Consider the following 23,773-nt stretch of genomic DNA (forward strand, 5'->3'; position numbering starts at 1 on the left):
GCAGAGGCCCCTTCTCTGAAAAGGCCCTGATTGTGAAAGCCATTAAGAATCGAGTATTTAGGTTTTTCTTTTGCGTTCACTGCAAGATGTCCTGTTTCAAAAATATAGCTGAGAAACAGTAAGCTTGGAATTGGCAGCATGAACCATGAGGTCGTTAAAAAGTCAATACCCACGCTGTTATTCATGAACTAAATGGTTTGTTTTATGGATTCTTCTAGGCTTTGGTTTCATTTTTCTCTTTTTCTGTTTCTTTCCTAGATTTGGTTTTTGGTTATAGCTCTGTTTTCTGTGACCTTAAAAAGGCGTCCGTTGGTAAGTGCCAGCCTCCTCATTAAATGGGATCTGACAGGCCCGACGAGGAGCAGACAGGGATGTCTTCGTGTACGTTTCCCGAAAATCTTCCCGGTAACAGTGCAGGGCCAGCCTTGTAACATACAGGGTGACACTTCTAACATTAGTAAAGAAAATCAGCCTACACAGAAGTATTCTGCTAAATAATCTGTAATTCACAGTGTTCCCAGCGGACCGGCGTTACTGTTCACTGAGGAGATATTTGGCCAAAATCTATAAATGTCAAAACTGTGGTCACAGACTTCTGCTTCTGGACAAGATGGAGGATATGTACTTCTTCCTACTTCTCCCACGACGTGGCTAAAATCCCTGGGTATCATACACAAAACAAACACAAGAAGACTTCAAAGGTAGATAAAAGGCAGACTGGCTACACACTCCCTGGATTCTGTCTGTGGCTCTTTTTTTTTTTAATAAATTTTTTATTTTTTATAAACATATATTTTTATCCCCAGGGGTACAGGTCTGTGAATCACCAGGTTTACACACTTCACAGCACTCAACAAAGCACATACCCTCCCCAATGTCCATAATCCCACCCCCTTCTCCCAACCTCCCTCCCCCCAACAACCCTCAGTTTGTTTTGAGATTAAGAGTCACTTATGGTTTGTCTCCCTCCCAATCCCATCTTGTTTCATTGATTCTTCTCCTACCCACTTAAGCCCCCATGTTGCATCACCACTTCCTCATATCAGGGAGATCATATGATAGTTGTCTTTCTCCACTTGACTTATCTCGCTAAGCATGATACGCTCTAGTTCCATCCATGTTGTTGCAAATGGCAAGATTTCATTTCTTTTGATGGCTGCATAGTATTCCATTGTGTATATATACCACATCTTCTTGATCCATTCATCTGTTGATGGACATCTAGCTTCTTTCCATAGTTTGGCTATTGTGGACATTGCTGCTATAAACATTCGGGTGCACATGCCCCTTGGATCACTACGTTTGTATCTTTAGGGTAAATACCCAGTAGTGTGATTGCTGGGTCATAGAGTAGCTCTATTTTCAACATTTTGAGGAACCTCCATGCTGTTTTCCAGAGTGGCTGCACCAGCTTGCATTCCCACCAACAGTGTAGGCGGGTTCCCCTTTCTCCGCATCCTCGCCAGCATCTGTCATTTCCTGACTTGTTGATTTTAGCCATTCTGACTGGCGTGAGGTGGTATCTCATTGTGGTTTTGATTTGTATTTCCCTGATGCCGAGTGATATGGAGCACTTTTTCACGTGTCTGTTGGCCATCTGGATGTCTTCTTTGCAGAAATGTCTGTTCATGTCCTCTGCCCATTTCTTGATTGGATTATTTGTTCTTTGGGTGTTGAGTTTGCTAAGTTCTTTATAGATTTTGGACACTAGTCCTTTATCTGATATGAATCCCGCACTGGGTGCTGGAGCCTAGAGGCCTGGCTGAAGCCCACAATCCAGAAATACCAAAGGGCAGAAACAGTAAACAAACAAACAAATATTAGAGCCCCATGAAAAACCTGCTTTTCTCAGCCAGAGGACCAGGAAAAGGGCACCTTAGCTAGCCCGACAGAAAACTTAAGCAATACCCAACCTAGGCCATGAGAAAAATGCCCGATTCTCACCTCAGGTCAGTCAGCGTCTATGGGAGACCCTAGACCTTCATATCTGCCCCGCCACGTTGGGCCGTGCCCTCCCTCCTGGCCACTGGGGAGCTGTCAGGGGAGGTGGAGTGGAGGGTCCGGCCACCCCACCCCCCGTGGTCCCAGGAGCACTGGCCTCTACCTGGCCGTAGCAAGGTACCTCACCCCACCCACACCAGATTGGGGACGGAGGAAGCTTAGCAGAGAGCCAAGACCTTCCCTGCTGCCCCGGAGCAACGAGCCCCCCCCCATCCATCCCACAGTGTCCCTGGGGAGCAGCAGTGACGCGGTCCTCCCTTCCTAGCCAGAGTGGGGCAGAGGTTCCGCGGGGAGAGCCCATACTTTTACCCCCAAATCAGCCATAAGGACGCACTCCTCCCCCAACAGGTCAACGGAGGCCGAGTGGGGACCCGGACCTTGACATCGGCTTGGTTGAGGGGACACCAGCCCACGACTCCTCTAGGGAGACAGAGAGCAGCCTGCACTGAGCGTCTGACCAAGTCTCCCCTCACAGCCTCTTGAGACCCTCATCATGTCACCCTTGCACTGCTGGACTGTCACGACCGTTTTTAACTGGTTTCTCCTAGTCTTACAGTTCATGCCCCCTCATGTTGCTAAACAATTTTTTCTGAGACCCAAATCTGATTGTGTCACTGTCCTACTTCAATCCCTTCAGCACTGCCTGTGCTGTACAGGAAACGGCACAACTAGGATTCCATTCAGCGCCACCAACGCCCTTGCCCCTGACCAGTCACCCCCCTTGCGTTCCCTTCAACCCTTCTTTTGAACTCCGGCCATAATGAACTACTCACTGTTTTCCCAACAGGTTAGGCCTCTACACTTCTCCAAGGACCTTTCCTTGTACATTTTTCTGCCTTCACGTCCGTCCTCGCTGGGCTGTCGCTGGACTTCCAGTCATTAAATGGCAACTCCTCTGGGAAGCCTCTCCTGATAGTACCATATTGTCCCCGCACACACACACCACCCCCACCCGGGTTCTACTCTACTCTTCCATCATTGCTCTGATGAAAAACTAGAGGTATTTGTTTCGATAGCTGCCTTTTTTCTTTTTTCTGTTAGACCACTCTCGAAGGCAGGGACTATTTGCTTAACTCATCTTTGCATCCCTAGTACCCAGCACCATGCCTGACACACCCTGGGTGCTCAAGAAGCATTAGCTAACGAGCATCGGTCTCGGACTGTCTCTTCATGCTGGTGTGTACCTGGGTAGCTATGCTTGTCACTACATTTATCACACTGAGTTCAGTTGCTTGGCGCCTTCTGGGAACTCCCTGTGGATATGGGCAGAACCAAAAGAGAAGCCAGAACCGTGAAAACGGCAGATTATCTGAAAACGAGCGACAAACCAATAGCTGACTTGTTACCAATGGAATTTAAAAGTCTATAGTGGTGAAAGGCAACAAATGTCAACCTAGAATTTCATCCCCAGCCAAAATGTTCATTTCCAGACAAACAAGAACAAAATTTTCCATCAGCAGACTCCCACTAACGCATGTGTTAAAAAGTGTCTGGAAAACAGTTCCATGTGGAGGGTCAAAAATGCAGAAAGGAACGGAGAGCAAAACAGAGTTAAAGATGCACGTCCATCCAACAGAGTCCTGACTCTGTGAGGCAGTTAACGACACTCCTGCACACTCACAACTATGGTGCACAACACTAAGAGCACCTGTGCCGGGAAGGGAAACGGGGGCTGATGAGGTGTTCTCAGGTCCCTGCTTTGCAGTTAAGTCTACCGTCACACTGCGATTAGTCGAGGACGCATACGGCCATTCCCAGGGCGCCACTACAAGAACAGAAAAGCGTACGAAATTCCAGCCCATTTAAAGGGAAAGTAAGACCTCACGTGGCTGAGAATATAAGGAAAGTGCAGAGAGAGGGGGACGAGCAGTGTAGGCAGCTGGAGAGGTGCACAGCCCGGTCACACTGGGTCCTAAGGTCCCACTAAGGATTTTGACTTTGAAGTTAAAAGCAAAGGGAGGTCACTGAAGCGTCTGAATACGAGAGATCCGTATTCTCTAACCTCGTACCTAGGAGAAAACTAACGAAGAACCAGAAGATAAAATTCAGGGTTTGGCTTTAATTTTTAAGATTTGCTTTGTAAGTTAATTAGCTCTGAAGCTACTTTAATTAACATTTCAAATACCAGGTGGTCTTTATTTCTCTGCTCCTGACATCCCAGGACATACTCTTCTGTCTAAACATTTAAGTCTGACAGACCACAGGTCAGCTGCATACACTCTCACCGCAACCAACGCATGCGAGCCTTTTAACCTGGCGTTTGTGAGACTAGAGGAGGTGACATTTTAATTGAGCAAATCTTGTATTATTAAGTGCTGTTCAGCTAAGAAGCTGTTCAGGAAGCCATGTAAGGTTTTGGGGGAGGATAAAATGTTCTTTCGTGTTCAAATTAAGCCTGACTTTCGTCGCATAAAAAGCGCTTATATAAGAGGAGGTACACCACTCTTGGCCTTTATTATCTTTTTGGTATTAATTTATCTTGATTGTGATATAACTCACATGCCACTAAATTCAGCCTTTTAAAGGGTCCAATTCAGGGACTCTGGTATAGTCACAGAGATGGGCAACCGACACCACTTGATAATTCTTGAATATTTCCATCAACCCCGAAGAACACCGCCCCTGGCAGTGGTCACCCCCAGCCTGCTCCTCCTCGGTCTCTGGAACCACCGATCTACTTTCTGTTGCTACAGATTTACCCAGTTTGGACATTTTAGACAAACGGAATCATGTAATAGTGCCCTTTTGTGTTTTTTTTTTTTTTAACCTAGAATAATGTTTTCAGGGTTCATCCATGTCCCCTTTTTTAAAAAAGCACTTGTTGTGCGGGGCGCCTGGGTGGTTCCGTGGGTTAAAGCCTCTGCCTTCGGCTCAGGTCATGATCTCAGGGTCCTGGGATCGAGCCCCACATCGGGCTCTCTGCTCAGCAGGGAGCCTGCTTCCCCCCGCCCCTCGCCTGCCTCTCTGCCTAATTGTGATCTCTGTCAAATAAATAAATAAAATCTTAAAAAAAAAAATTTTAAAAGCACTTGTTAATGCAGAACTCGAATATTAAAGGATGCAGAGTCATCAAGCAAACCTGACTGAGATATCATCAGTCATCCTGTCTGATGTACAATGCTGGCATCTAGGAGCCAACAGCAGGAAAGAATTCTCAAGATTATCTTCGTGCAAAAAAGGATGGTTTCATTAAGGCAGGCAGACAGGGCCTGTGGGCAGGAAGAGCCGCGCTGGGGTTGTGAGGAGTGACCGATCACCTATTTTCAAGCTGGGAGGGGTCAGGGATCGCGTAAGCCTCTGAGAAAGTGGGAAGCCAGGCTTCCAGGACCTTGAGGGGCTGTTAGGATCATGTCATTTAGTGCTGTCTGGTAAAACCTTAGTCAAGAGAGCCTTCAGCGAGGCGTCAGGGAACATGCTTGGAAGATGACGACTAACATATATCTTGGGGGCGGACGGACAGAGAAAAGACGTTTCCAAGGGGATTTTCGATGTTAAAGAAGATTCACAGGATTCTGGAGGGTGGACTCATGTCAAGCGAAGGCTGCCTTTTGCCTTTAGCAAGGTATTAACGTGGAGGCAGTTGAGTTCCTGGAGGACGGTCACCCTGCCTGCCTGAGCACTTGTCGACGGGCTGCAAGCTGTAATGCAGCTCAGTGTTTGCCTCGATGTCTTTGGCCTTGGTTCTCCACATCATCACACACACACACACCGAGGCCTCCTGAAGTCGTCTCAGGGAAGGAAGCAAACAAGCGGACGCCCCTACAGCGAAGGGAGGGACCCTGAGGAGAAGGAGCGGCTGGAAGAGTGCAGGCCGGGCTCTGCTTACCCGTTTGTGAGCGATAAGGAGGCAGTTGGAATGCTCGTGCTCACAGGCGATTTCGTAGTCGGGGATCAGATCCACCAAGTCCTGGACAAAGTGCACCACCTCCTCATGCCAGGGCACGTTGGCCATGGTGAGACTGCTGGCGGAGCTCTCGCCACAGTAGGTGACACCCTGCAGAAGCAGCACAACAGTCCGAGATAAGCATGACCTGCTTTGACATGGAACAGGTGTCAGAGCCAGAAAGGCGTCTGGAGATAATCCGCCCGACCCCACCCCGCAACCCAGGCCAGTCCAATGTGAGGGTGACGAAAGCAACAGTGAATCAGAGATGATAAACTCTGCTTAGCAGCTCACGCAAGTCGGCGGGAGCTCCCAGGCCGACGCCCTCCCTGCCCCGCGACGGCAGCGCTTGGGTGCCTGGCTTTGTGAGGTCACAGGCTGTGCTGTCTGGGAACAGCACTGCATTTGAACCAATAACACATCTTTTCATTCAGATTCCTTGTGCACCATAATAAGTTAATTCTCAAAGAGCTATACTCTCCTAGACCAATAACGGAGGCATGTCTGGCACCCACAAAATTCAGTAAACACCTTACTCACTGGCAAAATAAGAGGAGCTCCAGTTCTCCAGCCCAGTTTGGGCTTCATAAGGCTGGTAAGGCTTTCCTGTAAAGGGCCAACTGTTCCTTAAGGAGATCACTTTGTAATGCATTTTGTAAACGGATACACTTAAACACAGATTTGTGCCAAACAGGAAATACATTTGGGGCTACGCATACATCCCTCCCCCACGCTTGCAGGTGTAAGCGTGTCTCACCTCTGCAGAAATTCCTGCATCATACAAATGGAGGTAAATTGGCTTCCTGGTCTTTTGAACGCTCCCTGACAGCCCAGCCATATAGGACCCTAAAGTTCCACAACTAAGTTTTCTATTTGGTAAGTTACATAATGATACACTCCTAGCAATGAGGGAGATCTTAACTTTGTGGGCTCTTTCAAAATTCCAGGATCAAACTTTCTTGACAAGTGCTTTGAATATTCTAGATCTGCTACGACTAAGGAGGGAATGACTGAAATAAAAAGACATCCAGTCACCCACTCACGCTCTCTTACACACACACGGATACAGATGTGCACACACGGATACAGATGTGCACACGCACACACGTTCTCTCACACACACATGGATACAGATGTGCACACACACACTCTCTCTCACACATACACGGATACAGATGTGCACACACACATGCTCTCTCTCACATATACATGGATACGGACACACGCATGCATGCACACTCGCAGACCGGAGGAGGTAGGGTGCCGCGTTATGAAGAGCCCGTGGACAAGCACTGCAGAGGGCCCGTAACCCTGCAGACGGAGCAGCTGGGGGTTGGCCGGAGACTCCGATGGGCTCTGCAAAACGCGCCACTCCAGATGGCCATTCAGAAAGGTCACTAGTGCGCTAAACTGAGGTGAACTTTGCTGAACACAGACTGGAGGTGACCCAGCTTAGCTGTACTAAACAAGAGCGTCTTCTCTACCAGCCTGATGATTTATAAGAATTAGGGACGCCTGGGTGGCTCAGTTGGTTGGACGACTGCTTTCGGCTCAGGTCATGATCCCGGAGTTCTGGGATCGAGTCCCGCATTGGGCTCCCACCTCCACGGGGAGTCTGCTTCTCCCTCTGACCTTCTCCTCGCTCGTGCTCTCTCCCACTGCCTCTTTCTCAAATAAATAAATAAAATCTTTAAAAAAAAATTAATTAAACTGGGCTTGAGATTTAGGTGAATTTAAAAAAGCAAATAATATGTCAGTTTTAAAAACCTTTAGGTATGGCTGAAAAATTGTATTAAATTTCCCCAAATTTATGCAAAACACAGAAATGATTTGCTGGTAGATCAGATTAGTTAGAAACATGACTTTATTTCAATTTAAATACAGTTGATATGTGAATTATACGAGCAAGCGTGCACATAGTAGCTACACAAAAGAGTTTACCTTTCATATTTAAAAAGTTCCTTGAAACAGATTTTAGATTAGATCTTACATTTAGGACAAGGGCTTTGGAAAATATTTGAATATTTCCTGTTCAGCAATAAATGACAAGTCGTTAAGCACAGACTTGGCTCGCAGTGGCAAAGTGAGAACGAACGCCACAGCGTTCATGTGACATTGTCCCGTTCACATGAGGCTTCCCACTTAGCCGAATTCTTGCACTTAGAAGTTCTCATTGCAGCCAGACAAAACCCTCTGGGGTAAGCCATGCAAGCGACTTTCTGAGCCCACCATGGAGCCCCAGAGCTCTCCGTGACAGAAGTGCTACAGGCAGAAGCCAGTCCCAGTGAACTGGTCTGTGGAGTCACCTCTGGGAAGCCCAGGCCCCCCGTCAGTCAGACTCCCGCGGCCCCCGCCCCACCGTGCCCCTTCTCTGCTCTGGCGGCTTCACTCCATCCTGCACTCCAGTCAACCAATGACTTGCCCCGACGTTGTTCCTGATCACACTTTAGCTAAATTATCTAAAAGTGCTTCATTTTCTTTTCGTTTTTTAAGATTTTAAAAATTTATTTATTTGACAGACACAGTAGGCAGAGAGGCAGGCAGAGAGAGAAGAGGAAGCAGGCTCCCTGCCGAGCAGAGAGCCCGACGCGGGGCTCGATCCCGTGACCCTTGGAACATGACCCAAGCCAAAGGCAGAGGCTTTAACCCACTGAGCCACCCAGGCGCCCCAAAGTGCTTCATTTTCTGTATCGTAGCTGTCTGCCACCTTCTCACCCCCCCCCACCCTGACCCCACCCCATCTAGCACCAGCACCAACTCTGTCCCTCGCTGCTCTGAAAGAAGAGTGGACTCAAGCAAGCAATGGATGGGCACAATGTGGCAACTGGAAAGCCCTCACTTCAGAATCTGTAGGTTGAGGAGTAACAAGCAGACCCGAAGAAAGTTCCTGAAGAACAGGACAACTCACCCATCTCTGGATCTGCAGCGAAAAGAATGACCCCCACCCTTACGCCGCTGCCTTTCTGCTGGATCGCTCTGCTCTAGGACTCGGTCTCTTACTGGCTGCGTGGACGGTTTCCGGGGGATTCAAGGTCCGTCCAAGGAGCCGTGTTGTGCCAGTCTGACTATCTGACACTTCAATTAAGCTGACTGGGTGTCGAAAGGTTCCTGATAATGTTTCTCTCCTTCAGTCTGATGGGAAATGTTGCTTCGTGACTTTTTGCACAATATACTCAAAACACGACACTCTATCCTAAAAATGTTTCAACAGCTCTTCCCACAAGAAAACCAGCCCCAGCCTCTCAGCGCGGCACGCGGCCTTCCTACGGGACTGCCCCGCTCTGCATCCAGTCTTTACCGGGCGAAATTTCCCACCATGTCTTCCATCTCTGTTCAGGAACCCTCACTGCATCTGATCCCAAACTCATATCCTGCACATAGCTCTTACCGCTGTATACGTTCTGCATACACATATATAATACAGACATCTACTATACATAGGTAACATATGATTATAACTCTGTCTGAATTCTGAGCTTCTGGGGAAAGGCTACACCTTGTTCTTCTCTGTACCCAAGCAATCTTTGCTGCGCGGCCTCAACATCGTCACATGTTCTTTATATGACGGTAAACACCAAACCCTCTTCTGATCTAATAAAATTTCATTCCCCTTATTCAGTCTTTAATGACAGGACATGAAGGAACTGATGAACTCCAGTTTGGGACCACTACCTGGGTAAGTGGATATACTCTTTACCTTTGTGCAAAGAACGGGGGTGAGGTCAGGCTACAGCATTTGCTTTACAGAATGCACTCTGCAAGGACTGAGCTCTGCAGACAGGGCCAGTGCCCAGAGTGTGAACGAGGTTTAAATCATCTGACAACAAATAATTACTGAGCACTGACTATTTTCAAGGTGCAATGCAAGGCAGAGGGTAGAAAGACAGTAATTCATTTACAAATAGACTGTGCTCGGAAGTTTCTCGACACAGCAGATGTTTATAACATGAAACACATTTTCACAAACAAGCAAGCAAATAATGATCACTAAGATTCTTAGGCTACCAAATAAAGGCCTATTTAAGTCTAATGAAGCTAAAATATATGTTCATTTACAGGGAATAAAACAGAAAAATGTTTCATAAGACTAGCAACGGCAGAAAAGAGGGAACCAATATAACAAAGAATTAGCTTCTATTGATTTAGTTTAAATAAATGTGCTTAATGAAAAGGATCTAAACGTTTACTGAACCCAGGCATATATCATCCCCCTGAATTCTCAAGACAAACCTGTTAAAGTGATACTATCATTCTAATTTTAATATTGAGGAAATTTAGGCTCAGAGAGGATCAGTAACCTGCCCCAGGTTACATCAGTACTTTTTAGGAGCGTTATTGAAGTATCAGAGGTTGCTCCTCCCCACTCCCCAGAAGACTCTAGCATGTGTGTGTGTGGTGGGGGGACCTCATCTTCCTTATTCATTCGTCTGTTGAAGGGCGTTTTGGCTCTTTCCACCGTTTGGTGACTGTGGCCATTGCCACTATGAACACTGGGGTACAGATGGTCCTTCTTCTCACGACATCTGTATCTCTGGGGTAAACACCCAGCAGTGCAATGGCAGGGTCATAGGGTATGAAGCCTGCATCAGAAAGGATGAACACCCAACTTTTCTATCAACATGGACAGGACTGGAAGAGATGATGCTGAGTGAAACAAGTCAAGCAGAGAGAGTCAATGGTCATATGGTTTTGCATGTTTGTGGAGCATCAGGAATACCACGGAGGACACGGGGAGATGGAGAGGAGAAGGGAGTTGGGGGAAATTGGAGGGGAGACGAACCATGAGAGACTGTGGACTCAGAAACAGACAGGGTTTGGGAGGGGAGGAGAGGGGGTGGGTCCTTAGGTGAGCCTGGTGGTGGGTACTGAGGAGGGCACGGATTGCGTGGAGCACTGGGTGTGGTGCATAAACAGTGAATCCTGGAACACTGGAAAAAAAAAAGACTCCAGCGTGTGCAGACTAGGACAGAGCCCGTACATGCGCGCACGCTCGCACACACCTGGAAAATGCAAGACATGAGCAAGTACTCTTTGCTTCTGCAGGAGTCCCAGGCCGCTCGCCGGCCGAGGGTCAGTCCGTACAACCAATCTCACACCTTCAGGGCGTTAGGTGACCCTAAGGTACTATTAAAGCTTTAATGCCAAGCCCCTGTGAGGGCCAGGCTCTGGGAGACTCCCTGTTTTATTCCAGAGCGCAGGTGAAGGACGAGCTTCCAGGCACCACCGTGTACCAGCGGGTCGAGTCTGTCCTGACCGTGCTTTCCTGGAAGTAGAGGGGCTAGTGTTTGTGCTTTAGACCTGACCCAGCGGCGCCGGAGCTACGAAGGACCACCAGGGCGGCCTCTCCTTGTCGAGCCCCGAAGGGACTTCCTTATAGACCGGACAGATGGCTATGCTCCCCAAAGTATGTTTATTTTAACACACTGACTTCTAAGTGTTTTCGGAGGAATCTGAGGTTACTTAGCCTACCACATTGCTAGCTTTCTCATCAGATGTTTTTCAAAGAGTGCTTGTTTTAAAAACCGCCATTTTAGGAAACTTTTCACTTTAACTAATAAGACAACAACAATAATGAAAATGTTTTGTCAGACGTTAAACAGTTTAACTCTACTGAACAGGAAAGACCTCCTTCTCCTCTACTGATTTCATTTCAGTCACTGGGATTGCAGAAGTAACACACACTCACCGCTAATTCGCAGAGCACGGATGCGTGAACAATAAAGTCACTAAGCCTTTCCCTGTCCTTCTTCTAAATACAACACTGGGAAGAGTCCTGTGTCCTTCTATACTATCTTAGATATAATGTGTCCCAACGTATATGGTTAAAAATATAATCAAGTATTATTCTAGAACTTGCTCTGCTTCCTCAGTAGGCTACACTCTGCAAACATCCCTTTTGCTACTTCAGTTTAAAAGGAAGATACTTCATTACCCTGCGGGACCAACTAGGGCTGAATTGAACAAAGCACGTGACCCAGTCCTCAGTGGCGCAGCTCCTGCAACACAGGCCATTTCTGCCTTGGGCCTCCTACAAAGAACGAGCTGATCGCCACCAGGCTTTCCCCCGATACAACTGTTATCTGTTAGAGTATATATTATCATTTACGTAAGGCAGTTAGAATTGAGAACAGATCACATATTTCTCCACAATTTTTAAGTAAGATCTGTTCAAGTGCCTGATTTTACTTCTGTGGCCTTTGCCTTACTTGATAAGACCATCCGTGTCCCAAGCAACGTCTCCATGTCAAATGTCGTGTCTCTGGTGCTTCGACCAGGCCCCGCACATGGAGGGAGCTGACAAGTATCCGCTTGACAGGAGGGTCAAATGGCAAAAAGGAACTCTTGTTTGAAAGCAGCCGTGTCATTACAACACCTCAGCGGCAGCCAAGAGGCTTTATTTCTGAGTTCCAAACTAAAACATGCATCAGAGAAATGACAGTTTACAAAGTAGCCATCTTTCTTTTAAAAATAATACCGGGTGATTCTTCTCTGTAAACAAAGAAGGAGAGAGGGGAAAAAAGGTGACCATGCGATCAAGCCAACTTGCTTTGTAATAGAAGTTTTACTGCAGCCTCACTGGGGGCTTTACTGCAGCCTTCTTGAATAACTAAGGCATCAATTAAAACCCCATTAATCCCCGGTGCTGGCCAGGTTTCCTAAGCAGACACATACACCGCAGATGTGGTTCGCATCTCTGAATCATCAGAGCTCTTGCCAAGAGCAGACTTTTAAAATTAAGAGCAATTTTAAAAGAAAAGAGTGTCTCTGACCTGACGAGAGCTGGAGTGCCGCACACTCAGACAGCAACGTTTCATCTCTCCCCAGCTCCCCGGCCCCCGGGAATACGCCCCCCCCCCCCCAGAATGCAGGATTCACTAAAAGAGCTGCGGAATTCAAACATCCCCCGAAATGATGCCGAGTGCAGCCGCTTCGTGCACGTGCACTGAGGACGGAGCTTTCGGAGACGGGAGAATTTTCCAGCCCCTTTCTGTCACTACGTGGATGCTCAGTTGTCCACAAACCCATCTGCCCCGTAGCACTCCACAGCTTTAACACCATGGCGCGCTGAGGACTTCCAAATTCCCGCGGCCGGTCCCGCCTCGTCCCCAGAGCCGCAGGGACCTGTACCTAAACTGGAAAGATCTCTCCAGCGACTGCGGCCAACACAGACCTCGTGAAATGACCCGCAGCCCCGCCGCCCTCCTCCACTCGTGTCTTCCAGCTCAGTCAACTGTTCCACGGCCACACGACGGCTTCGGCCAAAACCCAGGTGCTGTCCTGATTCTGTCTACTCCTTCACTCCCTGCATCTCAACGGGCAACAAGCTCTGCCGGCCCGACTTCCAGAATCCAGAACCCATCCCAGTGCGCTCACTGCTCTCCAGCAGTGTCTCAACGACCTTCCCAAGCCGCCCCATCTCCTGCTTTATAACTAGTCTAGCTACTCCTACTCTGAACCTCTGAATCCATTCAGGACAGCAGCAGGGGGACCTTTTAAAATCACAAATCACACCACATCCCCTCCAGCTTAAAACCTTTGCCCAGTACATCTACTATTCAAAAAGCTGACCATGAAATTTAATATAAAACCCAGTTCTTTTCTTGCTTGGAGGTTCTAACAGAATCCGGCCCCATCCCGCCTCTGTGGTTCACCTTGTGTCTCCGCCGACTCAGCTGTCCCACTGCGATCACACGGGACCTCTGGACAGCGGCCCGGAATGCCCTGACCCCAGGCCTCTGTGTACCGCACTGTTTCTTACTATTTAGGAATCAGTTGTAAAAAAAAGTCCTCTTCTCTTCAGCAAAACCCCCTTATGAAATCTAAAACAGCGAATCACAATATCTAGCAAAAGAGTAGCTGCCCTTTGGCACAGAAGTCCACTTACAGGAATCCAAAGAAACATGGGCAAAGAGACATGGGCAAAAGCAGGCCAGAGCCAAGCAGACGTGACTGCCTCTGCTGTAAGTATAAATACCACCAACCAAATAACCGTGAAATGCAGACACACGCACACACACACACACATTTGATCAATCTTCTCTCGCTCTAACTGCCAATTCATAGGGCGTACAGGGGACACAGGAACACGCAGTCAGCACAATGGAAAATACAGACACAGGAACTAGCCAGGATGAATAAACAAGATGACTGATGTGGGACAGAGGAGAGAAGACACATGGAGGAGGAACTAACAGGTTAAAAGAAATTTAAGAGAGAAACAATCCAATTTCCATCAATGACCCTTACTGGGACCCAGATTCACGAGTCCTGCTTAAACAAGAAGAAATAATTGGTCACGTTTAAAACCTTCTATTTGCGACACTTGCACAACCGCTCTGAACACTGTGCAGCTGTGAGTAAGTGTTTAAAACGCGTGTCTGTCTTTTAGAGACATCTCCTCAAACAGTTATGGGTAAGCCATACAATGTGGGGCTCTGCTTCCAAATTACAGGGTAAGGCAGAGAAAATGGGCTGGGGTAGACTAGAAACAGGACTGGTCAGGAGTGGACAACTTCTGAAGCCGGGTGTTGACTAGATGGAGGTCCCTAGACCAGTCTCACTACATCTGTTTAGGTTTGAAATTCTCCACGATAAAAGTTTATTTTAAAGCCAACCAGTTCCTCACTATAATGCTATTTTATTTCTCAGGACATTCATGTTACGATGTAGTTTTTAATTATTCATTTTGTGTTGACTGTCTACCTCTCCATGAATATAAGCTTGCTAAGAACAAAAGCTTACTCTTCACTGTTATGGTCCCCAATGCCTAGAGCAGTGCCAGGCTCTTGATCAACATTCCTGGATGAATAAGGAAGACATCTGAGGCCCCCCGTTGAGTTTTAAAAGATGCTAACTTCGCGGCGGCCAGCACAGCACCAGGGGCGATGCGATGGCACAGGCTGGCAGGAGCTTACCTTCACTTCGATGAAGTCGGGATTCCCCAGGGACACCAGCTCGGCGTAGGCCTGGAGCTCGTCCACATTCCACGCTTTCACTAGAGTCAGTCTGTACACAGTGCGCTGTTGCTAAAACAGAGGAAAAGCCAACTTTGTTTTTATCTTGGTGGAAGTCACACCTAGGAAGATTTTCAAATTACTTCGATGAGAACTCAGCGTATCCGAAATTCAGCACTTTTTTTTTTTTTTAAGATTTTATTTATTTATTTGACAGACAGAGATCACAAGTAGGCAGAGAGGCAGGCAGAGAGAGGGGGAAGCAGGCTTCCCACCAAGGAGAGAGCACAATGCGGGGCTCAATCCCAGGACGCTGGGATCATGACTTGAGCCGAAGGCAAAGGCTTTAACCCTCTGAGCCACCCAGGAGCCCCAGCACTAACTTTTGTAAGTCGAAGTTATATTTTGTAGAAAGATGAAAAAAATGTATACAATATAGTAAGATTCCTATAAGCCCTTTAAAGGCACAGATGCTAGTATGCATCTTCTCCCACTCTAACCTCTGACACTGCATTAGGCACCCAAACGTTTGCCGTCAACCACACACTGATCTAGATTTAGTAAGAAACTATAAATTGACTGAACAGGTCGAGACGCTGAAAATCAATTCAAATAACCTTCAGGCTCTCACTCACTCTAGTGATTATGGTAAGAATTTCTAATTACTCTGGTCTTCTCTCCTGCTTTCTCGTCCTTTAATGACCTTGCTGGCAGAAAAGGCGCATTTCTGAACTGTCAGTGCTGTCACCTGTCAACCATTTAAACAAAAGACGTACTGGTTCTCTGAAAGCAACTAGACAACAGACATCAAAAGCTTTCAAAAGTTTATGCCTCGGACTTTGTAATTCCCTTCCAGGACCCCAGACAAATGTTCAAATATTCAAAGCCTTATTTCAACATCTCAGAACATTCCTTGTAATGGTTTGAAACCTAAAGCAAGCGTGGGGGGCATGAGCTAAGACTTGCCTCCAACCCACAGTGTACAGCAAAGGTGCTGTGAAGTATGTGCTTATGTGCCTGTGATTACATCCGCCTGCAGCAAGTTCCCAGGCAATATCCATGCTTTAAGCAGCAAGGTCCAAAATACTTCAGAGAAAAACAAAGTGAGGTGAGAAATGAACAAAACGGTATCAACCTCTCTATTTATGTCTGTTTGAAGATTTCTGTAATTAGTGAAAAAGAAGAAACACTTGAGATCTTCAATGAAAAAATCTAATGAACGGTATTAGGCAGCCATACCACAAAATGCTCTCAAAAATTATTTTAAAATACAGCATGTAATGCAAGAAAAGACAGGAATCTTCCAGATGCCTCCTACATTGCTAGAATTCACCTAACAAAAACGGCAGAGAACTGCAGACCACGCTCATTTGTACTTATTATATACACAAAAATCTCACAGAAATTTTAGCAATTAAGATTTGGCACTATTTTAAAAATTCTAGGAACGCAGGGTGCCTGGGTGGCTTAGTCAGTTGAGTGTCCTGCTCCTGATTTCGAGTTAGGTCATGATCTCGGGGTCGTGGGATCGAGCCCCATGTCGGGCTCTGTGCTCAGTGAGGAGTTTGCTGGAGATTCTCACTCTCCGTCTTCCTCTCCCCAGGATCAAGCTCCCTCTCTAAAATAAATAAATAAAATCTCAAAAAAACTCTAGGAAGGTAGGGATGAGTCATTATATGGTTTAACACAGAAAAATCCATGTGGTTTTCTTCAAGGATACACAAAAATATTTGATATAACTTAAAAGCCATCCCTAATTTTAAAGCAAAACAGAATAAAGAAATCAGAGACCATTTGTAACTTAAAAAACCGTATTGTTAACATAAAGAAAACACTCTGCAGTCAACTCTCAGTTATTTAGAAAATACAGGCGTTCGCATTCAGTTGGACTAACGGGAGGATGCCCACTCCATCACGTTTATCGACGCTTCCCCCGAACGTTAAAAACAAAGCAGTACGACAAGGGAACCAGAATTATTGGGTACTACACAAAAAATAACTACTTGCAAATGATAGAACTGCCTTCTTGAAAACCTGTCAACTAAAAAATTATGCTAAGGAAAAGTGACCGGTTACTAAATAAAAGTATAAAACAAACAGCTTTCCTGGCACAGATTAGTGGAGTAAAATGGATGCTGGGGCCAGACCGAATCCCACATACTTAGTTTGCTACCTTTACCCTCTGTTCTGTTTCTTTCTTTTTTTAAAGATGTTATTTAATTACTTGAGAGACAGCACAGAGGGAGAGGGAAGCAGGGTCCCCGCTGAGCAGAGCCCGACGTAGGGCTCGATCCCAGAACCCTGGGACCATGACCTGAGCTGAAGGCAGATGCTCAACGACTGAGCCACCCAGGCCCCCTGTTCTCAGTTTCGACTCTATGTAAACCGGGGGTCCTGCACAGGATAAAAAGGGTGAGTCCGCGTAGACCTTAGAACCCAGCCTGACAGCAGTAAGTCCTCAACAGTATTACTGCTAGACGCCAGCAAAGACCAATTATGAAATGCAAGCAAGGAACATTTTACTGACAACTGTAAAACACATGTATAAAACACCTCGTAATTAGTTTGTGAAATAACACGGACACTCAAGAAAATAGGTCCGAGAGACCTAAACAAAAATTCACCTGCACGGAGAGCCACGATAGATTTATAAACACAACGTTAAATTAGTGGGAGTTTAACTTTCCCCTGAACAGACAAACTGGCGACGGACCAGCGGCAGCAGCCGGGGTGAGCACTTCCTCAGCGCCGACCACAAGCCAGCTGCCGTTTCACGTGCCTAGTATCAGACTGAAGACTCCAGTATTTTCTAATCTTTACCACGAATCGTACAAAATCGGTTTGATTATTATCTTCACGTGACAGTTATGAAACCGAGGCCTAGAGCAGTTGAATAAATTTCCCGAGGTTACGCAGCTGGAAAGCAGCGAGGCTGGGAGGTGAACCCGAACAGTACGGCTCTCTCTCGCTCTGCTAAGCCTTTTCAGAATCATGAAATGAAACACAACGAGAAAGGTGCAGGAGACGCGCACGTGCGGCTGAGGGGTGGACATAAGGAACACCCCTTTGGCCACCATCGTTCCCTTTGTCCCCAAGACACCTAATACCCCGAGTCACATCACAGTTGTAGATTCCTGCCCGTATGAAATCCACATAAAGGGAACCATGTTCCTTTGTGTCTTGCTTCTGTCACTGAACACATCTATGACATTCCTCCATGTCACCGGAAGTTCACGTCTGTTCATTTTCTTTGTTATCCGGCGCGCTGTTAGTTGAGTGTGCACCAGTTTACTCACTGGCCCCCACGGAGAGACATCTGGACCGTTCCCACTTTTCAGCTGTTACGCCTTTCTGGCACTGGAGCTCAACTCTATTTCGGGAAATTGTATGAAATGCTACTATGACGTATCTTCTCTTAGGTCTGGCTTCTCCCACCGAAAGTACCTCTGCGAGAGTGCCCTACCGTGGACTGTAGCTGTCCGGACGTCTTCATTCCCGTGTACTGGCCCATCGCATGAATATACTACTGGGGAAAGTTGTCTGTCTGTTCCCAGTTTGGGTCCCTTACAAAATAACGTTGCCACCAGCGTTGCTACACTTAACCCTTGAGATGCAGGAGAGCACATACTTCTCTCGGATGCACCTCGGAGCAGAAACGCTCGGCCTCCGGACACGCACTCACGCAACTCCGGACCTGCCAGCCCGGCTTCCCAAGTCACTCCACTTACCTTCTCCCGCAGGTCGCAGAGTCCCAGCCGTCTCTCTTGGTCACAACACTTGGTGTTGTCAGTCTTTACACTTGGCCACCCCTGTATTGTTCTATTCTGATTTGCCTGATTACTGAAGAAGCTGATTACGTTTCTGGCCATTTGGGTGTTAGCTTTTGTGAAGGGGCTGTTCTGGTATATTAAATATTTCTTTATTGGGCTTTTTCCTACTGACTGTTTTCCAAATTCTTTATATATTCTGGCTACAAGAAGGCTATTATAAATGTCTGAGAAATATTTCCACACACTTTATGGCTTTTCTTTTCACTTTCTTCCTATCTTTGGATCCACAGAAGTAACTAATTTTCATACCTTTTAATCTATAACAAAGTTACAATCAAATTGCTACAAAGAGAAGCATTATGGGATTACTGGAAAAGGAGTATTATTGGACTTGATTAGATTAGTTTATTTCAAATTATCAACTTCACATTCTGGGTTTTGCTGTGTGTGTGGGAAGCATACTCAATGCAATGATTTCAGAGACTTTATTTAAAGTCTGTTTAAAATTAGTTAAAATAGTTCCTAAGGTCTCTAGAAGAACAAAAGGGTGTTAGACTAGTTAGATTAGATTAAAACAAAAACTATGTGCAGCTGTTACTTGAAAGGTGAAAGCTGGAATTGCCTTTGCAAAGGAAATACTTAATGCTGTTATTTTATTCTTCTTTGTTAAAAAAGAAAAAAGAATGTAAACTGGATTGTATCCATTTAATTTGAATTAAACTTTTTTTTTTTCAGTTTGGGGATTTAGTACTTTTAGTTTGCACAGGCTATAGAATGGCCATTACTACAGAATTTTCTGAATGTGGCATGTCATCTGGTGGGGACAGGTACAGCATGGTACCACAGAATATAAAAATGAGGATGAAGGTATTTAATTCAGGCAAACAGCTTAGCTACTTGCTGTTTAGTGTTCAATGTTATTTGTAAAATGTCACAATGTGATTTGTCGAAAATGTCAAGAAGTTGGCATGTTATAATTACACATATTTTCTGTTAACTTTGAGGGTCTAAGATCCCCCCAACCTGCCCCAGTGGTGCACACCAACACAGCAATATGGGGGGGCAGGGAGATATCTGAATGTAATATCACATCAAATGCGGCTGGTCTCTAGCAAGAGATCTCGATGTTCACCTCTAAAATTTAGACCCGATCTTTGTGACAGATTTTAAATTTGTGTTTTAACTTAGTTAAGGAGGGAAGCAATACATCAACTGAAAATACATGGATGAAAAACTGAGGTCAAGATACCAAAGGTAAATGTTAAATGCTTATCCAAGGGGACCGAGGGAGAAAAGGATTAAGTACAAAGCAGAAAAGGCCCAAGTAGTCAGGAAGGATGGGGGAAAGGAGCAAAAGTATAAGATGAAAAAAGAAACATGGTCTGGCCCAAGGAAGGGTCTGAGTCCACTTCCGCTACTGTCACCACCACTAGCACCAGCAGTGGCACAAGCCCCCATGCACACAGGGATCCACCAACAGACACTGGTCCCTCTCTAGGCCAGGCGTAATTTTAGCAGCTGGAGATACAGCACTGAGCAAAGCAAACAAAGTGCTGCTTGTTGTATGACTTACATTCTATTCTGGTAAGTGAACAAAGCCAGTATCAAAAAAAATGGGCCACGGTAGTAATACCAAGAGAGCAGAGGAGCCGGGAGACCAGCAGAGGCAGGCGTCCACCGCCACGGCCTTCTGCACCATCTCCTCAATCTACAAAAACCAAAGTGAATGTGGAGCAAGTGCATGCTTGTCAAAAAGTTAATTCTGAACCGAATGACTTAAAGCAAACTGAACAAAACAAAACCCCTCAAAATGAAAACAATTCCTCAATGATAACTATTGTTTCTAAAAACAAAGAAATATTTTAATAAATATTTTAATACCTCTACTAGAAACTGGGCACTCTATCAAACTCCTTAGGAACCATACCTGTTACTGAAATGGTTTTAAACTAAGCTTTATACTATTTGTGGGAGACAAAACAATGTGTCAATCTGATAAGTCAAATAAACAATGAATGAGAAAATAAATTCAAAGATACAACTCATGATAAACTGAATGAAATATTCTTTACATCCAAGGCAAACTGTTACAGAATTACTCTGAAAATAAATTAAGTAACCAAACAATTTTAACCTTAATGAACAACTAAAAATGCAGATCAAGGAAAGAGAGTAAAGGTATGGTTATAAGACTCAGTGAAGGGGTGCCTGGGTGGCTCAGTGGGTTAAGCGTCTGCCTTCGGCTCAGGTCATGATCTCAGGGTCCTGGGATCGAGTCCCGCATCGGGCTCTCTGCTCAGCGGGAAGCCTGCTTCCTCCTCTCTCTGCCTGCCTCTCTGCCTGCTTGTGATCTCTATCAAATAAATAAATAAAATATTTTTTTAAAAAAATAAAAAGACTCAGTGAAGAAAATCTGATCCAACAGGAAATCATTAAAGGAACACTCATCAAGCCACTAATAATGTTTACTTCCCAAAAAAGGAGGAAGATTGTAGGCTTATTATTTACATTTCTTCTTAAAGATTCAAACACCATGAAGTGTACTAACACACACATTACAAAAGTCTCAGGAGAGCAAAGAAAAAAATGGCAAAAAGAATATTTGAAAAAAGAATGCCAATAACTTCAAAAACTTGGTGAAAAACATAAATTCACACATCCAAGAAGCTCAACAAATTCCAAGAAGGATGAACTCAGAGACCCACACTAGGACACATGATAATGAAACTGTCAAAAGACAAAGAGAACCCTGAAAGCAGCAAGACAGAGTGATTTATCACATATGAGACTCCTGATAAGGTCCAGGGCCCATTTCTCACATTTCTCATCACCAACCATAGTAGTCAGGACACAGCTGGGGAGGAAGTGGCGGGGGGGGGGGGTTGTCAATCAGAAATATTTTACCTGGCAAAACTATCCTTCAAAAAATAAAGGAGAAACCAAGCCACTCCCAGATGAAGCAAAGCAGAGGGAGTGCACTGGGAGCAGAAGTGCCAGAGGAGAAGGTAAAGGGGACAACAGAACCACAGGAAAGCACACCAGACAGTAACTGGAAAGCAAATGAAGAAATAAAACTCCAATAAAGGTACCTGCATGGATAAATAGAAAAGCCAGTATTACTCTATTTTTGGTCTGCAACTCCTCTTTTTGTTTCCAAATGTAATCTGAAATACATCTACATAAAAGAATAACTACAGGGTGCCTGGATGGCTCAGTCATCCTGCCTTCGGCTCAGGTCACGGGATCCAGACCCGCACTGGGCTTCCTGCTCTGTGGGGAGCCTGCTTTTCCCTCTCCCCTGGCCTATGCTCCCTATCTTGCTGTCTCTCCCTCTCTCTCTCTGTCAAATAAATAAATCTTAAAAATCTAAGTAAAATCTAAAAAAAAAGGTAATTACAAATCTATGTTAAATGGGCACATGGTGTATAAAAATGTAAGGTATTAAATTAACAACATAAACGAGGAAGACGGAGTTGTATAGGATCAGTGTTTGTATGTAATTGAAGTTAATCTAGCAGGAATTCAAACTAAACTTAAAAATTAAAGGTCTTTTCTACTATTAAGAAAATAACTTAAAAAATACACAAAAAGGAAAATGAAGAGGGAATCAAAAGGCACCCTGGGAAAAAAACCAATCAAACTAAAAAGGGCAGTACTAGAAGAAATGAGAAACAAAAAGATGCAAGACATATAGAAAACAAAAATCATACAAGTCTTCATCATAATCACCTTAAATGTAAGTTGACTAAATTCACCTATTAAAAGACACAATGGATTTTTCTTAAAAAAAAAAAAAAAATTAAAGCCTTCTATGCTGTCTACAAATTAGGTTCACTTCAGATCCAAAGATACATATTTGTCGAAAGTGAGAGGATAGAAAAATCAGATTCAATGAAAACCGTAAATAAGAGAGAGCTGGGGTGGCTATACTCCTAACAAACCAAATAGATTTTAAGTAAAGGTCGGTTAAGAGACAAGAAAGGCCCTTACATATTGAGAAGACGGCTAACTCATCCAGCTGTTAACAATTATAAACATATATGCACCAAGCAACAAGCACACACAGAGGATCTGCCACAAGATTAACAGCCAGTCTCTCATCAGGAGTACGGCCAAACCAGGAGCGCCCACATGAACCTTTGGGGTCCAGAGTTCTTTCTGGTGCTCCATCACACTGCTCATATGGCTAATCTTGGGTTTCCAGAACCTCCTGGATGTTCAGAGTCATAATTTTAGTTATCAGTTCCTCTGGAGATTGGAACTAATAATAGAATTAGTGAAGAAACTAATAAGGCTCCAAAGCCTCCACCATAAATCATATTTCTAGACTGTCCAGTGGCCAAAGCTCCCATGCAAACAAAGATACTTCTGTCAGGTAGGACATTCCAAGAATCCAGAGATCATCTCCCAGCAGTCAGGGCCAAAGCCATACATCTTAGGTAAAGTTAATTTTTCACTACACGCTAATGGGTCAGAAGAAAAATGAAAAGGGAAAATACTTTGAGATAAATAAAAACAAAACCACAACATACCAAAACTTAGAGAAACTGAAAAAGCAGTGCTTGGAGAAAAAATTAATAGCTCTAAACACCTACATTAAATAAAAAATCTTAAACATTAACCTAAGTTCACACCTCAAGTACCTAGAAAAGTAAATTAAAACAAAAGCAAAAAGAAAGAAAGAAAGACTAGAGAACAGAACAGAGTAAAAGAGAGAATGGAGAAATTCTGGAGAAGAAAGAAACCCCAAGCTGGTTCTACGAAAATATCAGCACAATTGACAAACCTGTACCTAGACTGAAACAGAGAGAAGACACAATTAAAACAGAAGTGAAGGCAGAGACAATGCTGCCAACCTTGCAGAAATAAAAAGGGGTACAAGAGAAGACTGTGAACAACTGTAGGCCAACAAATTAGATATAACCTAAATTAAGTGGACAAATTCCTAGAAACACACAAATTGCCAAAAATGACTCACAGACAAATGGAAAATCTGAACAGACCTGTAACAAGTAAAGAGATTAGATCAGTAATCAAAAAACTCCCAACCAAAAAAGTCCAGAAACAGATGGCTGCACTGGTGAATTCTGCCAAACATTTCAAGAATAATTCTCCAACTCTTCCCATTAGCAGGAGAAAAGGGAGCAATTTTGAACTCCTCTGAG

General features: G+C 45.0%; 1 protein-coding gene across 2 annotated transcripts in view; it reads right to left on the reverse strand.

Annotated features, from left to right (window-relative positions):
- LOC309854802 (S-adenosyl-L-methionine-dependent tRNA 4-demethylwyosine synthase TYW1-like) overlaps positions 1–23,773 on the reverse strand; it is a 204,168-nt gene that overhangs the window by 18,648 nt on the left and 161,747 nt on the right. For both annotated transcript variants that reach the window (XM_082714315.1, XM_082714317.1), the window contains 2 exons: positions 14,800–14,910; positions 5,828–5,995 (listed from right to left, as the gene is read on the reverse strand). In XM_082714315.1, the coding sequence (XP_082570441.1) occupies positions 5,828–5,995; positions 14,800–14,910 (279 nt within the window). The remainder of the gene's footprint in view (positions 1–5,827; positions 5,996–14,799; positions 14,911–23,773) is intronic.

The sequence above is a fragment of the Mustela nivalis genome (assembly GCF_964662115.1).
Source record: "Mustela nivalis genome assembly, chromosome: 19".
Taxonomy (NCBI): domain Eukaryota; kingdom Metazoa; phylum Chordata; class Mammalia; order Carnivora; family Mustelidae; genus Mustela; species Mustela nivalis.